Source organism: Euprymna scolopes, chromosome 12, assembly GCF_053919585.1.
Source record: "Euprymna scolopes isolate OS-2025 chromosome 12, ASM5391958v1, whole genome shotgun sequence".
In the NCBI taxonomy this organism is placed as follows: domain Eukaryota; kingdom Metazoa; phylum Mollusca; class Cephalopoda; order Sepiida; family Sepiolidae; genus Euprymna; species Euprymna scolopes.
In genome coordinates, this window is record NC_136493.1 from 134,399,525 (window position 1) to 134,426,357 (window position 26,833).

Below are 26,833 nucleotides of genomic sequence, written 5' to 3' on the forward strand. Positions count from 1 at the left end.
AAAAATATATAAAAACATCTTTTCTTTCAATCAAAATGACATGGAATGCCCGTACGACCAAGAAAAAAATAAACCACGGTGACCGGGCTCGAACATGAAACACGAGAAGAAGGCACAAATTTACGGTCAAACGCTTTTGTCCACACGGCCATGAGCGTTTATTACGTCATGACTTTGCAAAATAAGCGTTTTAATTTAATATGCATTTGTGACTTGTGGAAAAAACGACGTGAAAAACGAACCCTTCTTCCAAAAAATGGTCTATTTTACCGCCACAGAATGAATCTTCTTTTTTCTAATTTTCACATAGTATGTATCCGAGATATTATCCTTTTAGATGGTACCAGTTTCAATCCGGTCGGATATGGATGACAAATGTTTTTATCGCACACACACACATGCGCGTGCGCACACACACACACACACACACACACACACACACACTGGTCCCCTTTATATAATAGATAGCCGACGGAGATATTAATTGGAATAGGATGGACTATAACATTAATAGTTTGACTTTGTTTCGTCTAGAATTACATGAAGGTATGAATCCTACGGCTGCCAAGTTCAAAAAATGAAAAAATATTGTTATAAATGTTACCACACACACACGCGCGCGCGCGCGCACACACACCCACACACACACACACACACACACATATATATATATATATAACATGAATAGGATAACTAAATTAATTAAGAATAGGAAACTAGATCTAATATCTGTAACATTTTTTTTGTTCTTAAGATTAAGGGAGGTGGTGTTTGATCAACACTGCTAGAAGCCATGATTTAATATACTGTTTTGTTTTTGAATCCCCGAAACAGTGTTTCATGGTAAACAACTGATTATCCCATAAATTAACATTAGTACTATAGTGAATTCGAGTAAGCAAGTTGATGCATTGATTGCAGGTGATTAAATGACTTACTGACTAAATAGTTTTCTAACGAATGGTAAAAATTCTAAACATTAAATAAGTTTTTGTTAAAATAGTTTTAAAGGTTAAAAAACTTCCAAAATTATATATATACTAGCAAAAGTACCCGTTGTTGACTGGGTTCAAAAGCAGCCTACAGAAAATGGAATCTGATTTATCAAAGTATGATAGGTTATGAAAAGGAAGGGTTGTAAAGAGATAATTTCGAATTTGGGGGTATCAAAACCAAAGCAAAATATGATGAAAGTAAAAATAAAATAGATAAACCCCATAATTTATTATACCATACCTGTTCACACTGAAACACTTATCACAATATTCTGTGGATCTATATTAAAAACCTTGTTAAACTTTGTGACATATTTCCATTCTATGGAGATCAGGCGCGAACGAACACCCCATAATTTTATTATACCATATTTCTTCAAACTGAAACATAATTATCAAAGTATACTTACACAGATAGATATGAAAAGTCTTTATTAAAGTTTGTGCCTATTTCCATTCTATGGAGGCCAGTCGCGAACGCAGACCCCACAATTTTATTACACCATCCCTATTTAAGTTAAAACATACTTATTAAAGTATTATTATGTACATCTATATCAAAAACACTTGTAAACGCTTTTTTTTAATTTTTTAATTTTTTATTTCCATAATTTGTGGACCAGGCGCGTACGCAGACCCCACAATTTTAATGAATCATCATTATGCCAGATCAAACATACCCATTCCTGTGTCTCGATACATCTTCTATCATTATATGTGATCAGTTTTCTATAATAGTCACTCATATAGGAGCCTATTTGTGACCAGACACACACACAGATGTTCAGCTTTATATATATATATATATATATATATATATATATATATATATATATATATATATATATATATAAACTTAAAAACATTTTGGATTACTACACACATTTTGGATTTTAATTTGAGTCTACGTGTCCGCAGTATAATTCCTGATTTTTCTTATGGGAACATTGTCTCCTATTATATTTTTGCATTGATAATACTTGATCTCTCCATATCTTTTTCTTATATTTTTTTTTAATCTTTGACTTTTAATTCATCTTTTTATTTGTCTTCCTCCATTTTATGAACACTTTGCACAAAATGTTTTTTTTTTCATTCATGATAAGCTTTCATGTAATGGTGTTATATATATATATATATATATATATATATATATATATATATATATATATATATATATATATATATGTATATATGTATATACACACACACACACATATTTATATATATGAAAAAAAAATGTTATAAATGTTACCTTTTTACAATTCTCTAAAGTGCTGCAGTTATGCATGGTAATATCAATTCTCCATTGTCTGGGGTGTGTGGCCAATGTATACTTGCAGTTGCCCACAGCAAAGTCGTATAAGAGCCCGTCGAATGTACGAAAACTATATGGGCCAAAGTTTCGACATGTTGCAAACGGAAGTTTGTTATTGGCTTGGACTTTATCTGCAAATAAAGGATCCATTTAATAAGAAAAATAATTTTAAAAACTATATAGCGAAAGAAAAAATAACGTATTTGTTTCAGTCGTTTTGACAAAACACTGATTTCATAAGAATAAAATATATACTAAAACATTATTGGAAATTTTCCAGCTAGTAGACATTTCGTACAAGGTGTTAAACATGTACATATGTGTTCCCTTCTGAATAAACGATTGCAACATAGCTCAAAGTACAGCTCTTTATAAAAGAATTAAGCGCTCTACGTAGTCAGTAATGAGAACGTAAATATATATAAAAGCATTATAAGAATTACTATGGGACTGCTTCTCACAGACTACAACATAGTCGTATTAAAATCAAATGTAAAAAAAAAAACTTACCATAAACTTATCATGATCAATTCAGTTTAAATCTTTTCATAATATTCTTTATCATTTCAACTGGCAATGTCATTAACCTTTATCATAGTGTTTTTTTTGTTTTTTTTGATCAGTCGTCGTTGTTGGCAGGAAACTTCTACGATTTGGCGTGGTACATACAACGCCTAGCATTCCCAACTGTAAGTAATGTGATAAGTAATAATCTATCTATTAATATTGTGAGCTCTTTGGGCAAGACTTTAATTAATCTGTTTTCACTCTGTACTCCTATAAATTTGTTGCTTTTGTGTGCGTATGTGTTTATATTCATATTAAACACCCTTTTTTTCTATCTATTTAAAAAGAAAATACAACTTTGTTGTACATGGGTCATGGAATTGCATTCATCCGCAAAAGATGTAGCTAATTTGCATATTCTTTTAAACATTTATATTAATTAATTCCCTATTAGTTTTTTTTTTTTCGGTTTTCTTATGGGATGATCATCTTCAATTAACTATTACGTGTAATTATATTCATGCAGATATTCTACATGATTTATACTTGCGTAATATTTTCGTAAAAAGGTTATAGTAAACCAAACTCTTTCTATATATATTTATGTATGCGTATATATATATTTGTTTTAAAAATTTTGCTTACCAAACTCCTGTGTCAGTGTTTGATCTACAGACAGGTATTCAAACTCATGCGAAACTTTGTATTTGGATTTTAGTTGGAGAAAATCGGTGCAGAAGTGTGAAAATTAAAGAAATGGTATTTACCAGGTGGAGGGCGAACGATAGCATTACAAATATGCATGATCATTTTAATTTTTAGCATTGCACTTAACATGTCTTCATAGATAAGGCATTAACGTCAACGGAAAAAGTAAATCATAAGCTAAACGTTTTGGTTTCGATTTTCAGTTGTGGCGCACGAGTCAGTTTTTTTAACCTTTTTAAATCATTATTATATATTGGATCCAATATAATATAATAATGAATACAAAATCTGCATTGATCAAAATATCATATTCAAGCGTATTTTACAACCGGGCAATGCCGGGCGGCCTGCTAGTATTATATATAATACTAGCAGGCCGCCCGGCATTGCCTAATGCTTAATAATCTATCAAATTGCCTAATGCTTAATAATCTATCAAATGCATGAATTATAGCATACAAACAATAGTATTTAATTTAAGCGTAATCTGAGTATGTTAGTATCCGTTTCTAAAACATGCAAGTGACTAATTTTGCGAAAGATATGATGATATAGTATATTTACTTTAGTCACTATTGCAGTATATTGTTAGTATTTATATACATTAATATCATTAGTTGGTAAGAATGAACACACATACCCAGAAAGATACACACACGCACAGATACACACATGCACACGCACACACACATTATCTCTCTCTCTCTCTCTCTCTATCTATCTCTCTCTCTCTCTCTCTCTCTCTATATATATATATATATATATATATATATATATATATATAGAGAGAGAGAGAGAGAGAGTGAGTGAGTGAGTGAGTGAGTGAGTGAGACGGACAGACAGACAGATAGACAAACAGAGAGGAGAATGAAGTGTAATGCTCTTGCATACAAAGGTGTAATGCTCATGCGCACAAAGACATTTTACCAAATAAAATTTTACACGTTTATCTAAATGTTGACCAGTGCAAGAATATAAAAATACACACAGTTGTTACTGAAGACCCGTGATGAAACTCTACTAGGCGCGATAGGTTACGAATGTCTGTTAAGGTTAGAGCTCGTTTATATTTGGGGCCACATAGAATTATCTCTGTCCTTTTTATTGGATAACTCACTAGTTTATTCCACTATTAGCGAAATTAATTCCTGGACATGAGATAAACACTCACCAGTTTTTTTATTTTCGCATCGAAATCCAGTGTATTCATCTGTGCAAGTACAAATATTCGGTCCTGTACACGAGCCACCATTACGACAAGGAGATACACATACAGCTGTACATAAAAAAAGACGTGCTTGAATTATTATTTTTTTTAATTTATTAATAGCAAGTACAATACTATATAATTCCTAGATCAAAGCAGGTGTATATGTCGTGACTGTGGAAAAAAATATACATAGGTGGGACACAATGTAACCTCGATAAGAGAATATATGAACACTCCATGAACAAAGCTTCTTTCTTAGAACTGCACGCCTGTGGAATTGTCTTCCGTTTTCCTGCTTTCCGGCTGACTACAATATGGTTGTCTTCAAGTCTAAAGTAAATTAGTTCTTGATGAGCCGTTCCATATAAGTTATCAAATTTACCAAATGTTCATTACTAATGATTACTATATTGTCCAATTTCTTCTGTACACTCTTTAACCCTTATCCTTGAGTAGCCTCTTGGCCTTGATAATGTGGTGATGCCTATGTAAAAAAAGAGAGATTTAAAACTAGTAATACCCTTAACGTTATTTTTACCCACATTATGGAGCATGATCACCAATTTGATTTTTTTAAATGCAACTATCTTAAAAAAAAACGATGCATAAAAAATCAGTTCTTCGTTTAATTGAACCCGCTCTAATCTTCTATTCCCCAAATTAATTAAACAAAGAAAAGGTTTCTTTCACGTCTCTCCACACACAAAATAATAATTCAAGAAAATAATTCCGACAACGGTTAAAATCTTCTTTTTTTTTATTAATAATCATATATATATAGATAATGTATATATGTATAATTTCCTCATTTACATGGAAATAGATATGTTGATCTTCCCCCCCACACACACGCCTCTTAATATATATATATATATATATAAATATATATATATATATATATATATATATATATATATATATATATATATATATATATATATATATAATTCTAAAGTATATAATTTCTAAAGTATTCTTTGTCTTACTTGGAATAATAAAAAATCTTTGATTTAAATAAGTTTTTTTTAACTTCATTCAATCACTATAATTTGCTATATATATATATATATATATATATATATATATATATATATATATATATATATATATATATATATATAGCAAATTATAGTAATTGAATGAAGTTAAAAAAAACTTATTTAAATCAAAGATTTTTTTATTATTCCTTATCCTATAGGGTTTCGATGCCTACCATCTCTTTAGAGGAGAAAATATTAGCAAATAGATATAATGGTATTCACCCTATTTGCTAAAGTCAGTTAGACATGGAAAATCATAATCAAAAATTCATTAAATAGAAGTCACATAGCAGGGGAAATTGGAGAAAAAGATATAAAGGTTTAGTTCCAAATTGCGCGGTAAAATCCAATGTGGTGATTGCTAAAAAGTAGGATAGACAAAGGATGACCACAACACCATGTAATGTTACCCAACACGTTGTAGCCTCAGTCGCAAAGGATGCAAAGAATAGAAAATAATTTCAATTCGTTTTTTTGTTGTACAACGACATTTATTTTCCTGCCACGTGTGACTTCTCGTTATGAGTGTGTGTCATCCACGCGTCTCAAAGGTGATCGTCTTCTTCTTGAACGCGTTTTCTCCTTTTTATATTCTTCTTTTTTCTTACTGTGACGTCATTTCGCTCATGGCTCAGTATTTGCATATTTGCGCTATATTTCAACCCTTCCAACATACACTGCCCACATGTTTGATGACCTTGCACCTAATTTACTGAAATGTATTTTATAGTTTTACAAATAAATAATTCAAAGTATAGTATTTGTTCTGTCCTCAGTCGGAGAATAAGAAATCCTTTTATGTCTGAGGCAATTTTGATTTTTATTCTATCTAGGGTGTCCATTTTGGGAGCTGGATTACCTGCACATAAGAAGACAACCTTGGGTCTCACTTTGCCACCGTGAAAGGCAAGTAAATAAAAACTCTTATATAAAAAACAATAGTTATTAAATCGGTACTAGTTTGGCTTGATATCTATAGGGGGAGGGGAATATCTTCAATCTACGCCTCTCATTTGTTTTCAGTATATGAATCTTTGTGGTAAGATGTGATCTTTAAATTCCTTGTCTAGATGCCTAAACGTTGGAATCGATAAAACTTTCCTGCTAATTTACCAAAACATGAAGATAACTGAGATGGTTTATGTTGTAGCAGTGTAAGTTTCGAATCCCTCGTCACCAGTGTTGTAATAATCAAACACAGTGGGATAATTAACAAAAACATATCAACAAAATAATGTTACAGAAGTACACAGTAAATCATAGTTGAAGTTGTGCTTCATGAGTTTTTAGGTGAGGATTGATAATTTGTATTATTTGGATTAATCGGACTACTATTCTCATGTTGGTTATTATTTTTACAATGTTTCGGCTAATGTAATCTATAGCTTTCTACAGGGGCATCTTTTCGAACTTGGGGATATTTATGACAAACTTAGGAACCTATACAAACTTTCAAACGGAACCCTTTATGTTGTGGAAATATAAGTTTCAAAAGTCATCGCTAGTGTTGTAGCCTTGCAGGCTAATAATAATCAAGACAAACACAGTGATATTATTAACGAAAAAATGTATTAGCAACAAAAATATTTTAAAAAAGTACACTTCATAATGCTGGAGCCATAACTGCCACGAACTGTACCCAATAATGTGTTTAATGTAACTATATTTATAGTCCTAGGTAAGTCTCTTATTCCAAACACTTTAAGCGTAAGCTCTTCATTCCATAACACTTTAAATTAGCGTAAGCTCATCATAGATAAATGAACCTTCAGCAACCTCTTGTTAAATAATTCACTGAAGTATTACACGGTCTTTTTTCTTAACGCTCAGGTTGGAGTTGGAGTCAAGGATTAAGTTTACAGTTAGGATTAAAATTAAAGCTTAGTTTTAGAGTTATGTTTACTATGCTCTAATCTCATTGACTAATGTATACCCATTAACCCTTATCCTCGAGTAGCCTCCGGGCCTTGATAAGTGGTGATTCCTGTGTAAAAAGCAAACAAAAAGAAAGGTTTGAAGGTTAGAGGTTAGGGTTAGGGGTAAGGTCTGTGTTAAAAGCTAGGGTTAGGGATTGACATTAGGGTTTCAGACTCGGTGATCACATATTCTTTCAAAATTAATTAGAAGTGTTTTCCTTGCTCTTGTGTTATGTTGATCGTAATATGTGGTGTTAATATCATACCAAAGTAAATTCGTGACATGTAGATGACAAGCCAAAGTGGTATTTAAAATCAGTGTTCATAGTTTTTGAAAACCGGTTTATGTTGCTAAGTGATTTCCACAGGGAAAAGACAAAGATAAACAAACTGTCTCTTGGGCAAATGCTTCTTACTATTATATAAACAAGTTTATTTTCTCTACTTATATATAAAGGGCACTTTATGTGTGTGTGTGTGTGTGTGTGTGTGTGTGTGTGTGTGTGTGTGTGTGTGTGTGTGTGTGTGTGTGTGTGAGAGAGAGAGAGAGAGAGAGAGAGAGAGAGAGAAAGAGAGACTTCCCTATGGACAGAAACAGCTGGGTCGTTTTTTTTTTTAATTTCATACAAATATACTTGATGTGTCTGGGAGTGTTCTTAGATAGGTTGTGTATTGGCAATGCCTCCAATAAATATTGAAAATCGATAATCAAAAAAAAATCTGATTAAACATGGAACAGTCAGATTTTGACTAAAGTTAACACCTTATACACCCTAACATCACAAGTGCATTTAAAAAGTTTTATTACCACACAAACCAAAAGGCCCAACATATGAAATCAACCGTAGATTTTTTGATAAAATAGGAGCGAATGTTTCTGTTTAGAGCATAATAGAACCATGATAGTTGACGTTTGTATTTCAAACTTTAATTCAAGCTATTATATAAAATTATTTTATAAAATCAACAGTAGGTTCGCTACAATTCTATGTAGACTACAATCAATTGCAGACTAAGTCACAATGGAGAGGAACGAGATACTTCCTCCCGCTACATCGTGGTAGGTCCCCCAACAAGAGCAGGCAATCAATTTATTTTATTGAAAATAAAATTATGGGAAGGTGAAATATTCGTTAATCCTCATTCAATCCTGGGCAACGTCGGATCTCCCTACTAGTTCGAGAATAAAAGTGAATGTATTTGGTTTTAATCGTTCTATGCACACACACTCCTTTTTTGCTGCAAATCAGAAAGTGAGTCGCCATGATTGACATAGTGTTGCTTCAGCATATCGTTCCTGACAAATGTACAAATTACTGTGATATTTCACATATGATGTCACATAATCATAGCAAGCATACCCGGTGAACCAAGTGCAAGTGAAATACAAACGATTGCACTGAAAGGGACGGCTAGAATCCTGAAAAGATCTCTTGGTTGGACTCACTAAAATAGGGGTAAATGTCAGACATCTGGTTGGATGTCCCACCCCCTAGAAGAAAAAGTTTAAGAAAAATGAAAAGTCTGCATCCAATAGAGCTCATGTACGATACTGCATATTTCCGAGAATCTCAACATCCTTTTGTTGAGGAGCAAAGTGTAATATCAGTTCTATTACTAGATATCATCTTTTCTGTCATAAGGATGTAAGGATCTACTATTTGGGATGGTGTCTAACAGGGGATTGTGAAGAGTTGAAGATTAAGTTGTTTGTTCACATTACATTTAAATTTCTACAAGTTAAAGGAAACAGGAAATAGGGAGGTAATTCCAAAGTTTAGTAGTTCAATGAAAGAAATTATTAGAGTAAGGACCTCAACAGTGAAGGAGTGCTGCTTATTGAGTTAGTTAGGAGTATGTATATTGAGGGGGCACAATTGGTACGAGTTCATCAGAACACATTCTATTAAAGTACTTGTAAAATAGGGAAATGGATGCAACATCGTAGTGATGAGACAGAGGTTGGAGTTTGGCAGATATTACGGGGTCTAACTTTGGAAACAGCACACTATGAGCCAAAACAGTGATAAAAGGTAACATCGAAAGAAAGCAGGAACCAAGGCAACAGTGGCGCATCCTATTGAGACAAGGAGAAGCAATTATTGATCAGATACAATGTTGTTTAACTTCGATGATCTGATGGGAACTGGTTTATAATCATCATTTAGCCATAACTCTAGTTATTTTGATGGCACCACATTCGTTGCTGTGGTCTTTGACTAGTCGACGTCATTTAGTTATTTCTCCCACTGCAAGAACTTAGACACCAGGGTCGGAAAATGGAATTGAGAAATCAGCACCCACGAGGAGGAGCACCCTGGCCTGCAAAAAGTGCTTGAGTAGCTCCGTCGGTTTTCCCCATTGAAGGCGTCTCAGGCGATTAGCAATGAACTAACTTCTTCTCAAAGAGAAAAGGCAAAGCCTGGAAGGGTGGACCCTTAGAACTGCACAGAACTAAACTCCAACCACAAAATCCACAGGAACCGAATCATTATAGAAATGGTCTAAATACTGTTGATGTTGGGGACTCAGGCTCTTCTTGTGAGAAATGTGGCATGAAAGTGAATCCAGGTTAATGCGAAATCTTTTCCAGTTCTGAACACAGTATTTCAATAGAACCCAGAAAGACAATTTGCCAAATTGTTCAAGATCCTTATATAATATTAAGAAAAACTTCTGCATTTCTACATCTGAAAGGAATGGTGTAAAGCCTCTCAAGTTAAGACTTGATTTTATTTTCATCTACATTTGCTGAGATTATTTTTATTAATTCAAAACTTGCTTTTTTTTTAAATAGACATCACCACTTATCAAGGCCCAGAGGCCGCTCGAGAATAAGAGTTAAAGAGTGTACAGTAGTTAATTGCACAATATAGTTATCGTTAGTACTGTAAATTTGGTAAATTATTAACTTAAGTGGAACGACTCATCAAGAACTTGTTTATGCTGGACTTGAAGACAACCATATTGTAGTCAGCTGGAAAGCGGGCAAATGGAAGACAGTGCCACAGGTGTGCAGTTCTAAGAAAGAAACTTTGTTCATGGAATCGACGTTTAGGTTTAAGCACAGATAAATGAACAAAGTCTTTGTGTTCCCTGGCTTGGTAGTTCCAAGACCCTCAGCTGCCATTAATGTGATAGAGCGCATATGAGCAAATATGAAAATATCAGCAGCAGCCAAAGAATGAATGGCAAATGAGTGTATTAACAGCAGGAGCAGCGTTTGAATGCATATGCAAATTGACATGTGTGCTTGGGCTTGCATGTGAAGAATAGAAAAAAAGGACACCACGTGGTCAAGGACAAACAGTCGGTGCCAAAGGAGATGGATGTGTAAAGTGAAGGTGAGAATAAGCCGGCTGTGGCCAGCATGTCGTTGGAAGGAAGAGAAATTGACCAGATTAGATGGACATGTGGCAGCAAGAGACTTTTAAATAGTGTCGAGATAGGAGAGAAATGGTGATAAATGCTTTTGTTAAAAAAGAAAAAAAATGCCGATCTGGATTTTTTTATTTATTTTTATTCGTTTGTTTGTATGAAAGGGCAACGTTACATTAACAAAAGAATCAGAATAGCAACTTCTCACTTGGTTATCTAAAAAAGATATGGAGTAGAAAGGTTCAGATGACCTCAAATTCCATCTAAGTCATCTCGATTCACTGATGTTTGTTTTAAGTACTTGGTTTATCTAAGGAATACTGCCATATCTTTTAACTTATGTTTATGATATGACCAATTATCAACAATAAACATTTTTCACATAATAAAGTAACTTACCTGCATCACATTTTTCGCCTGAGTAACCAGAACAGCATGCAACAATGGTTTTAGTTTTATACAGATCTTTCCTGAATAATAATAATAATAATAATAATAATAATAATAATAGTAATAATAATAATAATAATAATAATAATAACAATAGTAATAATAATAATAATAATAATAATAATAATAATAATAATAAGTAACAAACAAAAAAGATAAATTGGAAATTTAGACGTCCCAGCATACCATAAGGTAAAAATCAAAATGCATTACAAAGCTTGACAAAAAGCTGAAAGCAATATGGAATATGAAGAAAATCAGTACAGGGTGAAACAATATAATTGTCACCTTAGAAAAGACGACATGATTCCATTTCTGTTTGATAAAGACCGGTTTTCTCTCTTTTTTTTTTTTTTTTTTTGTAGACCATGTACTAGTTCGCCAGTTGTGTACAAATCCCAAGAACGATAAGAGTCTTCTATCATGTCTGAAAGTGACACAATGTTCAACGAGCAAGATTGGAGGTGCACTGCTGTACAACTCCTGCCTTTTACTGATCTAAGTTATGACAACAAGACCATTGCCAGCACCCTCAAAATAAAATTCGGATGGTTCAATGCTTGAGGGCACAGCTTAACAAAGTTTCCGGCCACAGTTATAGTCTTTGGTATGGTTTCAAGGGAGGGTCACATCATGCCACCACATCGAAATCAGCTTGAAATGTATCTAGATGTGCTGAAGAGTGTGGTGATCCCCTGGTGGAATCAAGTGGCCGTTAGCAGACACTGGGTGTGACAGCAGAACTCGGCGCCAGCTCACAAGTCCAAAGAGACCAGGCTTGATTTCAGAAGGAGTGCTACGACATGGTACCCTTTTCTCACTGGTTCACCTCCTCTCCCGACCATAACCTGCTGGACTACTTTGTCGAATCATATGTCGAGAACATCACCAACATGACCTCCCACAACACCAAAGCCAGCCTGATTGCCGCCGAGTATTTTTTTCATCAGAAAATCCAATAACCTACAGCAAACATAAGTTTATAAAAAATTTTCTTGTGATCTGCACCGACCAGAGACTTGCTGGTAATAGCTAACTTATTATCAATTATATCTTTTGTGGCATTATCAGCTGTTTTTTGTCATATCATCCACCCTAAATATGTTTTAAGACAAAAAATATTTTGCCAACAACATATATTGATAAACCGATAAAAATATCGATTACTGTAAACTGAATGGTGAGCATTGATTATGGTAAGTAAATGTAAATTGTATGTTGCATCACCATTGTTCAAAGTTTGAACTTCCGTTTCTTTGAACTCTTGGAACGCTCAAAGATAGGGAGGTCTCTCTTTAAATTCCAGCAGTAGTCAGCCATCATGACTGCATCCCAGCAACCCTAATATCTAGTCTTTATCTCTTCCAGGAGCTCATGGAATCTCTTCCTCTGCTCATCACTCATTGAACCGAGGTTTTCAGAAAACCAGTTTATATGTGAAAATATGGTATCTTGACTGTCACGTTGCAGTCTGTGTTTCTGAAAGCAATTAGTATGTTGCTGACTTCTGCATAGTTTCTAGTCTTATTGTTGCCAAGACAGTTCTTCACTACCAGAACAAATACCTTCATGTTTCTAGTTCCACTTCGTTCATTGAGTTTTTAAACTGAATCTCTGGTAAGCTCCCGAATCTGAGGACCGTCAAAGATGCCAGTTTTCAACTTCTCCATGATCAATCCTGAAAAAGTCTGGCACAAGTAAGTCAAGCAGTCACCATCCTTGTCCAGAGTCTTGGCGAACTGCTTGATTAAGCCGAGCTTTTTTTTTTCTTTTTTTTTTTTTTTTACATGGTAGTCACTACTTATCAAGGTCCGGAAGCCACTCGGGGATAAGGGTCATTGTGTGTACAGTAATCAGTGGGATAATATCGTAGTAATCGTTAGTAATGGAGATTTGATAACGTGTCTTACTTAAGGGGGCGGTTTATCAGGAATTTGTTTATGTTGGACGTGAAGACATCCAAGTTGTAGTCCGGTGGGAAACAGGCAAACGGAAGAGAGTTCCACATGCGTGCACTTCTAAGAAAGAAGCTTTGCTCATGGAATCTACGTTTAGAGCTTGATGTACAGCAGTGGGGAGAGTATTCTGTCTCTGCCAACCAGAGGATCGTTGATGAAATTCTTTTCTTTCCATCACAGGCCCGTCCTTCTTGTAATGCTGAGCATGGAATCTATTATCCTACATGACTTCAAACTGATCTCTTTTTGACATAATCGCCCAGAAATATCGTACTTAAATACTTCTTGTCATTAATTTCAATCAAAACAATTATTAGACATGACATATTACTCCACCAACTTCTTCTAAAATGCTCCACACATGCATATATGTGAACAAAAACATTAAAAAAAAAACATATAGCCATAACTCAAAAACTTGATCTGATTGAGCAAAACCAATGTGATTTTTTGATTCAACGCAAGAGATTCGTCCTAAATCAGCTGGAAAAAAAAAAACGCAAATAACAAATATGCTGTTAACCAGTGTTATTATAAATCTATTTTGAATGAATCATAACTCTAAAATCACTTTTTTAAACTGGAGAAATGTGTTGCCGCTATATGGTTTAATTGAGCCCCGCAAATGCGCAGTTGAATAGCACGTTATCGTCTTCATCATAAGAGACAGCACTAAACATGTGATTGGTTGTTTGACTCAAATAAGTTATCAGTATATTAGCAAATAATTATTGTAAGATAAGTTTGTGTCAAGGCGATCCCCGTAAACTGCAGAGGTGCGATAGATATCTATAACACTGAACAATGCCGCTACCATGTCAATAGCTTTTCAAGCTGTTACGGTGATTATTTGTGAGAACTGTCAAAACGTAATTTAATTTACTCGTCCACAATTGTTTTGAAATGCGTTACGCACACACATATATTTAATTTAAATTGAATCAAAAAATTACCTTGGATTTATTTTATGTAATGTACATTCTGTTGCACTTTTTAACAAAAATCATTGAAAATTTTATATCTATATCATTAATTGCTAGATGAAAGATAATGTTTTTAAATTGCAACAAAATGTACATTACATAAAATAAATCCAAGGTAATTTTTTGATTCAATTTAAATTAAATTTTTATATTTTTATACCTTACTTTGTAAAATTTATAAAAGGGCACTTTGAAGATAAATAAATTTCAAATTGAATCTTGTACTTTTATTTTTAAAGCCTATAGTAAAAACATTTTTTTAACAATTTTCATGCCTTGGATGAAATGCTTTTCTAACTTGTATCTTATCTTTTTAAGATTATATTTTAAAACTTTCCTTCTCTTGTATTTCTCTTCACACCACAACTCATTTTCTGCAATCCCCTCTTTGTAATACAGGTCTGAATGATGAGAAAATCTGAATTTCTTTTAACAAAAACTTTAAAATAACTTTTTTAGATTAAATTTTTTAAACTTCTTTCAGAATAGAAAATATTTAAAATTTAATAAGGAACATATTTCATATAGGTTTCATTCACAAATATTCAGTACATAACGAGAAAAATAGAGATGAAAATTTCAAAAGGACTCTGTATAACTGGTTACGGTCAATAGTAGTTCTCGCCAGCGAAAGTCTTTGTTATTGTTATTCTATTATTATTATTATTATTATTATTATTATTATTATTATTATTATTATTATTATTATTATTTAAAACATTTTTTGTGTCCTGCTCTGTCGCGCGAGGACTAATATATATATATATATATATATATATATATATATATATATATATATATATATATATATATATATATAAGCTCAGCGAGATATAAGTCCATGAGAAAGCTCGATTATTAAGAATTAAAAAAAAAACAAGAGTGTAATATCTGTACTATTATATAAAACGAACTGTGTCTCTATATGCGTGTGTATACGTGTACGTTCCCTATGGATTCCGAAACAGTTGGGCCGATTTTTTTTTTTTATTTCACACGAATGTATTTGATGTGTTTGGCAGTGTTCTACTGCAGGTGTTATATCAAAATGCTCTCAATAAATATCGAAAATCGATAATCAAAAAAATCCGATTAAAGGAAGTTCGATTTTGACCAGTGTTCACACTTTTGTACAGCCTAACATCACAAGTATATTTGAGAAGCCTTATCACCGCACAAGACGAAAGGCCTTGTCTATAAAATATACTGTAGATTCTTTTATAAGACAGATGCGCGTTCGAAATGAATGTTTCTTTTTATAGCATAATTAAAACATGATACTTGATTATTGTACATTTAACTTTAATTCATGCAAAAATAATTACATAAAATCAATAGTTGGTTCTTTGATAATACAGCGAAGCGTTCGAGATGAATTTGCTCTGATTAGAGCACAATTGAACCATGATACTTGACTTTTGCATTTCAACTTAAAGTCAAGTTACTACTTAAATATAATCTCTATCTATTTAATCTATCTATTTCATAAAATGAAGTTTGTTTGTATGCCTGTGAGTTCGTTCCCTATAGACTCGAAAACGGCTGGGCCGAATTTACGAAATTCCACATGGAGGTAGTTTATGAGTCTGGCAGTGTTCTTAGGTTTTGTATCGAAAAGTCTTCGATAAGTATCGATAATGGAAATAATCTGATAAAGGACGAACAGGCGATTTTGACCAAAGTTAACACCTACCACAGCCTAACATCACGAGTGCATTTGAGAAGTTTTATTACCAAACAAGCCGAAAGGCTCGACAAATAACGAATAGACTCGACAAATAACGTTCATTATTATTTTTGTAGTGCAAATTATAATTGATGAATCGTTATATTCTTATATGCCAACATTGGGGCCTGAAGCAATTGTACACAACTGTTATCAATAAAATACCAACGTGAGTAAATTCTTGTGTGTCTATTCTTCTATTGTGGAATCTTTAAGAAAAAAAATATAAATAAATAAATATGTATATATTTATGTATATGTGTGTGTCTATGGCTATGTGTGAAGAATAAAACTATATATAAAGGCACTAATGTTAAAACATTAAAAGTCATAAAAACTGCATTCGAGTAGAAAAATTAAAATTTGGTTAATATAGTAAAATATTAAACTAAATATATAAATTAAAATTTAAAAATTAAATTAAATATCAAAAGTAAAATCATATACAAAGACAATAATATGAAAACATTAAAAATTTAAAAAAAAAAACTGCATTCGCATAACAAAAATGATCAAACCTCTTTAAAAATTAAATCAAATATGAAGGTAAATAAATTTAAAGATTAAAAATTAATTAACATCAATTAATTGTTTAAAATTTAAATGATAACAAATTATACGAAAATTATTAACTTAAATGTGAACATAATTAATTAACGTAATAATACAGAAAATAACTTAATTTAAAGGTAACTTAATAAAAATCGAAATAAAAGACATTTTAAATATGAAAATAATTGAATTAAAAATTAAATTGAATATTGAGATTATCAAATTAAAAATTGAAGGAATTAAAATTAATACGAAACAAAAATATAGTTAAGTTACAATGTGTTTAATATATTAAAATATTAAACGAAATTTTAAATATGAATGCAATTAATTTAATGATTGTTATTACTTACTGTGAGTAGTGACAGTTTGGACTGGATTTCGGATCCTTCTGCCATCCAAGCAATTTCCGTTGCAATTCTGTGTTGTTAATCGAATTTAAACCAGATCCCGACACGTTCAGAGTGTATCCCTGTAGAACTAAATCGATGAAATTGGAGCACAGATTAACGCTGTGGTGATAGACCGGTTGTGACATATTTTTGTAGCAACTATTTCTGAAAAAGTTGAAATAAATAATAATAATAATAATAATAATAATAATAATAATAATAATAATAGAAAGCACTAGCCAGACCTCGGTTGGACGAGTTCAAAGAGGACTGGGGTCTTGAGGAAGCTTGTTGCCATCCAAATTTCAGTGAAGACCAATAGTCGCCACCAATGACAAATCAATGGGGAGCAGTGGCCACGGTAACACAAATCCATCTGCAATTGTTATCGACAGAGGTGACGAGTACAGCGAATCTAGGGAGACTTGTTGTCACTCAGACTCCAGAGAATGCCACATATTGTTTTCAAAGAGAAATCTTTGATGATGGTCTGTGTGACCACTCCTAGTGAGTAAAAATAGTACAGTGGACTTGTTGTTGTGTCAGAGATATTTTAGCCTAGCAAGTAAGAACCGGAAAAAATGTCTTATTTAGGTATGTCATTCCATTTTATTTTTTTATTTCTTTATTTATTTAATTTTTATTTGTATTTAATTGTTCATTTTTTTTCTACTTCTCTCTTTATCTTATGCAACATAAGAACTAATTTTCACCACGTAATGTTTTTTTTTTTTTACTCTTTTCGAAAAGTTCACACTTTAATTAATTTGCTTGCAAATAAGTTTAGTTGCGTAGAACAGGCTACTATAATAATATACAATCAAAAATTACTAATTGAGAACCGTAAATCTTCAAAATAGCATAAGTTACCCCCTACACAGTAAATATGGCAAAAATATCTATCTATGTCTACAACATGTAGAAGTCGCACCCAACAGCATAGAATAAATATCGCTAAGTGATCCCTCAACTCACATACTTTGAATATGTGAGGGATGGATAAGAATGCCAATTCTACTGGACAAAGAATATTTACATGAAAACAGCCATTTAAAAAATAGTACTGTTGACTTTTTTGCTGTGTCAAAAAAAAATTAGGCTAGCAATTAAGAACCGGAAAAAAAATGTCTTGTTTAGGTATCTCATTCCATTTTATTTTTTATTTACTTTATTTTTTCTTTTGCTGTTATTATCTAAAATTTAAAGTGCCCAGAATATCCTAAAAACTACGAAAAAGTAACCAACACCGCCAGGTTGATCCCACATTAAAAATTCATGAGTAAATACGGGAGGGGAAACTATCTTCAAATATCCTCTTAAGTTTGGAATAGAGCTGCGGACTTATACTTAGTAAATATTAATAAGTCCCTCCTAGACAAAAACAAAATTTGTTTGCCATGTCTGTCTGTTCATGTCTTTTATGTATGTGTGGTAGTGCACGATACCTCCCATATACATGAGAGGTAAATACTGTCCCAGCGTCAGAACCACCGGTAAAACAACTCTGGGCCCGATGCTGCCACAAACACCACAACATGAAAAATGCTCAATACAAATGTTACAAATGGTGGGGCCCAGAAAAAAGATCTGGCTGTCATGATCGGCAGGTGCTCCCTCGATAGCCAGCATGGAGGACCTGGTCGTCATCCTGCGAATGTTGGCTTACTTTCTAATTTCAGAAACACAAATAACATGGACGCTGAACGCGTATGTATAACCTCTAATCTCAGGGATCAAAATGATACAAACGAAACACAACACAGCCAAGATTACCATCAAAAAAGAAAAATCCAAAGGAAGAAATGAACAGCGAAAGAGAATAGACTCGTAATGGAATGCTATTATAGAAGCAATCCTAAATATAGATATGGGGGCTATTGAAAACAAATGAAAGAGCTAAGGGACATGTCCGGTGACTACTATACAACAGAACAAAGACTTGCAGAACAATCAAGAGAGATACTAAAGAGAGGCTGGCTCTCAAAACTGGTACTAACAGATATACAACGAAAAGTAAATGAGGAACTTGAGCATAAAGAACCCCCCCCCCACACTCAAACCGCATGTGTAAAAGCCCCACAAGTAGAAACACCACAGATGGAGAACCTACGAAGACTGGACCCTACAAACGTGGAAACCGAGAAAAATGACTTAGAGCTAACAGAAGAAGCAAATGAAATAGGAAAAATAATACAGTTCATGAATGAGGAAAACACAAAGCTCCCATCTCTAAGGAATCAAGAACAGAAGAAATTAAAAACAGAACCCGAGAAGATTAATAATCTCCTCTCACAAATCAAAATAGATACAATCACAGACCTAAACAATTTAATTAGCACAGGAACCAAGATTGTAAGTATGAAGTTCAAATCAGAAAAACAACCGGGAAAAGATGCATTGACAAAACCTGGATGGGAGATAAGGTTAGAAACCCAAATAAACAAACATAAAAAAAAGAAGCCATAACGATAAACAGGAAGAAAGTGGCATGGAGAAAATTGAAAATTGGAAATGTGACCAGCAGTCTAAACAAGAAACATGAAGATCTGAACAAAAAATAGCAACAAAAGAAGGAAGATTCAAACAATATAGATATAAATCTGAATAGTGCAAGCAAAACAGGACATTTTAAAACAATTAAAGCCAATTCTACCAAAAAGTGAATGGAGAAAAAGCCAAAACAGAACGACCAAACCTAACAGAAACAAAACTCTATTGAAGTAAGATATGGGAGGAATGACAGGACTACAACAGAAATGTCGAATGGCTGAAAGACATGAAAAAAGAGTTACAATAAATAGAAGAAGGAACAGTGAATTAAATCAGCAAGGAAACCCTAAAAAAAAACATAGGAAAATGGCAAACTGGAAAGCACCAGGACACGACGGGATACATGCATACTAGATAAAAAAAAAAATTCACAACATAATACAAAAGACTAGTCCAAAACCTGAAAAGATGTATACAGGAAACAAACGTCCAGCTTGGATTACAAAAGGCAGAACTATACTGATAGAGAAGGGCACAGAGAAAGGAACCGCCCCCAGCAACTATAGTCCTATCACATGCTTACCCACTATGTGGAAAATACTAACAGCACAACTGAGGGAATCGTGGACTTCTCTCCAAGAAACAGAAAGGATGCCAGAAAGGAAAAAGAGGAACACATGATCTGCTATACATAGATCAAAATATCCTAAAGGAGGTAAAAAGAAAGAAAAGAAAGAATTTAGCCATGGCATGGATCGACTACAAAAAGGCGTACGACAGGATTCCAAAAGCATGAATAATAGAATGCTTAAAGATGTATAAAATACCAAGCAGAATCATCAACGTGATGGAAAATGCAAAGAACATGAAAATTGAAATTGACAGCTGACGGACAACACATAACAGAAATTAACATACAAAGAGGCATCTTCCAAGGAGATTAACTATCACCATTACTGTTCATCATAGCCATGATGCTCCTGAACAATAACTGAGAAAGTGCCAAACCGGATACAAGTTCTCTAACACGCAGGAAAAAAAGAACCACCTGATGTACATGGACGATCTGAAACTTTTTGCAACGATCAAAAATGAACTAGAGACTTTAATAAACACCACTAGGATCTTCAGCCAGGATATCCAAATGGAGTCTGGTATGGAAAAGTGCGCACTAATAGTTATAAGAAAAGGAAAACTGGAGACGACAGAAGGCATAGCACTACCCAACCAAACGGAGATGAGGGCACTATGGGAATAAGACGCCTATAAATACCTAGGAGTACTGGAAGCTGACACCATCAAAGCAATAGAAATGAAAGAGAGAATTGAAAAGGAATACCTTAAAAAGATAAGAAAATTTCTCAAAACTAAATTATATAGCAGAAACCTAATAAAACGTATAAATACATGGGCAGTATCACTAGTAAGATACTCTGGACCGTTCATGGGGTGGACTAAAGAAGAACTGAGACAGCTCAATCAGAAGACCAGAACACTCTTGACCATACACAACGCACTACACCTGAAGGACGATGTTGACCGACTCTACATAAAAAGGAAAGACGGTAGGAGGGGTCTGGTTTGTATAGAAGACTGTGTGAATGACACCAAAAAGGAACTAGAAAAAATACATAATGCAAAACACTGAAAGAATAATCATGGCAGCGAGAGACATTGAAAAAATCAATAAAAAAGAAAACAGAGAGACAAAGGAAAAGACAAGAAAAGAAAAATGGGAAGAGAAACAACTACATGAAAGATTCATAAGGATGACAAAAGATAAAAATAACAAAAACACTTGGACATGGATGCGAATAGGACACATAAGCCGATAAACTGCAGCACAAGATAACTCGATAAAAACGAATCACATCAAAGCAAAGATCGACAAAACACAAGAAAATAGCAAATGTAGACTCTGTGGACAAAGAGACGAAACGATAAATCATATAGTAAGTGAATGCAGCAAATTGGTCAAAAAGAAATACAAGAACGGACACGATCACTGGGAATTATGCAAACAATTGCATCTTGAACGCACAGACAAGTGGTACAAACATAAGCCGACAGCAGCACTTGAAAACGAGAATCACAAAATCCTATGGGACATGGACGTACAAACTGATAAACCCATTCAAGCAAGAAGACCAGATGTTGTAATAATTAACAAGAAAAGCCCTGTCAAATCGTAGACTTTGCTGTTCTATCTGATCACAGGGTGAATATCAAAAAAAAAAGGAGAAATGGAGCAAATGCACAGAGCTAGTCAGAGAGCTGAAAGGGATGAAGAAAATCAAAATAATACCTATAAATTAGGAGCAATAGGAACAATCTCGAAAATCTTTGAAAAAAGAATAGGAGAAATTGGAATCAAAGGAATGACTGGAAAAATACAACGAACAACAATAATGAAAACAGTTGAAATATTAAAAAAAATACCTTGAATGTGGAAACTAACACACAGGGGCAACAAACGTGGGTCAGAAAAACTGCTGCAAAGGCAAAACATGAAGTGCTACATGGAACCAAGAACACTGAAGCCGCATATCTATAAATTCTCTAACCCCACCCCTATCCCCCCATTACATCACTGCCCCCACCCAAAAAAAGAGTGAGACCAAATAGCCAAGTAGAATCATGGAGGAAGGAAAGATCGAGGAACTGACCAGACTTCCACTGGATAAGTGCGAAGAGAACTGGGAGACCTTGGGGAAGCTTATTGCCACTCAAATTCCAGTGAAGACCAATAGCCGCTGCCAATGAGAAATCAATGGCAAGCAGCTGTTGCGATAATGCAAATTTATTTGTAAATGTTATCGAAAGAAGTGGAGAGTACTGGAAATCTTGTTGTCACTCAGATTCCAGGGAACACCACAGGCTATTTTCAAGGAGAGATCTTTGATGACCTGTGTGAAAGCTCCTTATAAACCAATAATAATAATAATAATAATAATAATAATAATAATAATAATAATAATAATAATTGTGACTTCGTTTATCAACGTCTCTCTGGAAAGGGATGATATTCATTTCCAGAGATTTTCCCTCAATCCCGGTTCCAAACCAGGAGCTTCAAAGATCAAGCGTTTTTCTAAGGATGTTGGTGGTACCTACAATTGCAGAGGTCTGAAAGCCACTTAAAATATCGAGGATTTGTAGTTTTTTTCAATTGTCCTTCCAGACGACTTGATACTACTCCTAGTGTACCAACTATAATAATAATAATAATAATAATAATAATAATAATAATAATAATAATAATGTTTTTGTTTCTGTTGGCTCCCGTAATATCAGAAACAAGATTATCACAGACACTGAACAAATAAGTATCCCCTCCAGAGACGTGCAGAGGTGGGTGCTAGGGGTGTGCAAACACCCCTTTTACTTCTGTTTTAAAAGTGCCCCATCATTACTATATTTTTGCCGTTTTCTTTTTCACTCAAGCACTTACTCAAAAAAAAAAAATTCGCACTTTACTGATTCCCTCTAATTTCAAGTGCTAAAATAATACAAATAAAACACAGAGCAGTAAAAATAACCAACATAAACCAAAAATCCGGAGGAAGAAATGGTCAACAAAAGAGAATAAGCTGGTAATAGAATGCTATTACAGAAGCTACTCCAATGAACGGAAGTGGATGAATGAGTTATGGAACATGTATACTGACTGGCATAAAATAGAACAAAGAATCGCGAACCAAGCGAAACTCATTTTCAAATTTTCAAGAGAGGTTTGTTTTCAAATCTAGAACTAATAGAAATACAATGAAAGGCAAATGATGGAACGGACCAAATAACCCCTCATTGGAACCTCACACATAGAAACTCCATATGTAGAGAAACTGCAAAACTTAAATGCTGCAACATGAAGAGCAAGATCTATGGAACTGAACTATCTGAGAATGAAGCAACTGAAGTAGAAAACATCATACAACTTATAAACGAAGAAAAAAAAACAAGGCACCGACCCCTAATGAGCCAAGAATGGAAGAAATCAAAAGCAGAAACAAAAGGAAGGAAACTAGTTAGTATAGAAGACTGTGTGAATGACACAAAGCAGAATTACAAAAATACATAAAGCAGAACGCAGAAAGACTAATCACCGCAGCAAGAGACACTGTAAAAATAAGCAAGACTAAGAACTCTGTTCCGTCTGCCTGCTTCGCACCGGACTACAACTTGGATGTCTTCAAGTCCAATGTTAACAAATTCCTAATGAACCGCCCCCTTAAGTAAACACTTCATCAAATATCCACACTAACGTAATGTACTTGCAATAACCCTTATCCCTGAGTGGCTTCCGGGCCTTGATAAGTGGTGATCACTGTGTAAAAAAAAAATCGAGTAGCAAGAGATAAGACGAGAAAAGAAAAGCGGATAGAAAAACAACTGATGACAAAAGAATAGACTCACAAAAACACATGGAAATAGTTACGAAAAGGACACCTAAAAGGAGAACCTGAATCGCTAATAACAACTGCATATGGTAATGCAATTAGAACCAACTATAGCAAAGTAAAGATCGACAATGGCACAAGAAAACAGCAAATTTAAACAACTGGAGACAATTACATAATGAGTGAATTCAGCAAAATAGCCCAAGAGGAATATAAGAATAGACATAATCAGGTGATTAAAGTAATACACTGGGAACTATGGGACATGGATGTACAAACAGATAAACCCATCCAAGCAAGGAGACTAGATGTCATAATAGTTAACAATAAAAAAAGTCCTGCCAAATTGTGGATTTTGCCATTCCAGCAGATTGTGGGGTGGATATCAAGGAGACAGGAATGCAAAATAAATACACAGGACTGACCAAAGAGCTGAAAGGGATATGGAAGAAAAAGAAAGTAATCATAGGAGTACTAAGTACAATCCCAAAAAAACTTTGGAAAAAGAACGAGAGAAATTGAAATCAGAGAGATGATTGGAAAGATACAGCGGATATCACTAATGAAAATGTCTGAAATATTGAATGCAGAGACTCATACACATGAGCTACAAGCGCTAGCCGGCCGTATGCAAATTGCAATGGAGGTGAAAAGAAAGATGCAGGAACACCTCATGAAACCTAGAAAATTGAAACCGTATAATCGTAAATTAACGAGACCGAGGAGAACAAGCACTAATTAGACCTTCACGGGATAGATGCAAAGAAAACTGAGACCTTGGAGGGGTTTATCGCCACCCAAATTTCAGTGATGACCAATGGTCATATCCAGTGAAAAATCAATGGCAGCAGCCGTTGCGATGATGCAAATTCATTTGCAAAGGTTATCAAAAGAAGTTAGATAATCCTGGAACTCTAAGATTTGTTGTCACCTATACTCCAGGGAATACCGTCAGTTGTTGTCAGTCAGCAATCTCTGATTGTGACTTGTGTGAGCACTACTAATGAGTACAAAAAATAATAAATAGTTTGAAATAAATATGGCATTTTTAAATATAACTTATGCTAAAAGAAAGACAATATTAAGAAATTTAGCTGTCTGGTTAGAAAACTTCTTACACCTTTCAGAATTTTAGGTATTTTAAAGCCACGATTCATTCATATATGGAGTATTATTACCTTATCTAGGTTAGTACACAAACCATTAGTCTCTGCCTCTTGTATAAAGTCCATAAAAAGTGTCTAACTAATAGCTCCACACTACAAATGGTTATTTGTATTTGGGGGTTAGCAGTCAGCAAGAGAGAAAAGAAAAGCATATAAAATCAAAAACCAAACAAAAAATAACAATTATTAATGTAGAAATTCTTCGATGCTTTCAACATCGATTTGTATAATTTTATCTGTTAATAATAATATTCCTTTGAAATAACAAATGTCCGACAAAGTCAATAGTATTAAGCAAAAAATAATTTTTCCTCTTACGTAAAAAATAGTTAATATAATATAAATAATATAATAATATAATTATAAATAATAAAACCAACTATTATATATTAATATAATAATATAATTATAAATAATAAAACCAACTATTTATTTAAATTGTATCAAAAAATATTTTAAAACAATGAATATTCTGTCTTCTTACGATAAAAATAATTGTCAGCTAAATTTGATTTTTAAATCAATAAAACAGATGTCATTTTTTTAATGTATTTATTTAGAATTCTGTTGTTTTAGCGTGGCCTTCGTTATAAAGATGGCCGGCCAGCTGAAAAAATGACGTCATCGCCGAGGTCCCAACAAGCAAGATATGTGGAACTCTTAGACTGTCAATAATGAACAGTAATTTTTACAGACAGCGTTACAAAACTTCAAAATTGGATTAAAATAAAGAAATAAAGAAAGAACACGATGATTTATACTGAAACTCATCTAATATTAATAATAAAAAATAATTTTTAAAAAAACACAAGTTATTTGTTTAAGTGTTATAAGCAATTGAATATTTCGTTGTATTATAGATTTTAAAGATTAGAAAGCGTTCTTTAATTACTTATAAATTACATTTTAAAAAGTGAAGGAACACGATTTGATTTGAACTAAACTTGAAGTTTATTTAATATAATTAAATGAAAATTATGCATGTAAGATTATGAATATTTGAAGCAGAACACAAGCAAAACATTTTATATGAGTTAAGACAATAAACAAATATTAAAATTAAACTTTTTTTTAATCAAAATGAATATTTTTTAATCAAAATGAACAATATTTTTTTTAATCAAAATGAATATTTTTTAATCAAAATGAATATTTTTTAATCAAAATGAATATTTTTTAATCAAAATGAATATTTTTTAATCAAAATGAACCACAATATTTTTTTCAAAATCAAAAACAATATTTTTAATAAATTCATGAAATATTGCACAGTAAAAAAATAATTAACCTAAAGAAAAAATCATGTTTCTTATTTAAGATTATTTCACCACATAACAAAAATAACATGCAAAATTATTTTTTTATATCCATATTTTCAGTTTGTTAAAATACGTGGGTTTGTATTACTGTACACATAGATTCGAAAAAGTTGTCAAAAAAACAAATATATAACAAATAAATGTTATCAAAGGCAAGATAAGTTACTTTTCTGCCAAACTGGATATATTTTTTGTGTTTTTATTCAATGTAACATGTTTATTCAGCTCGAAAAACATACAGTGTTTACCGATGTATTCCAAAATTCAAGATGGCGTCTCACACCCTCTTTAACACCGTAAGTTTGGAAAAAGGTGTTATAAATAAAAA

The 26,833-nt window shown here is 33.1% G+C and overlaps 1 protein-coding gene across 1 annotated transcript in view; it reads right to left on the bottom strand.

Moving 5' to 3' along the window:
- LOC145291107 (uncharacterized) overlaps positions 1–26,833 on the bottom strand; it is a 416,667-nt gene that overhangs the window by 357,104 nt on the left and 32,730 nt on the right. The window contains exons 2-5 of the mRNA XM_080136623.1: positions 17,095–17,298; positions 11,472–11,542; positions 4,700–4,804; positions 2,251–2,444 (exon numbers count right to left, since the gene is read on the bottom strand). Coding sequence (XP_079992749.1) covers positions 2,251–2,444; positions 4,700–4,804; positions 11,472–11,542; positions 17,095–17,298 — 574 coding nt within the window. The remainder of the gene's footprint in view (positions 1–2,250; positions 2,445–4,699; positions 4,805–11,471; positions 11,543–17,094; positions 17,299–26,833) is intronic.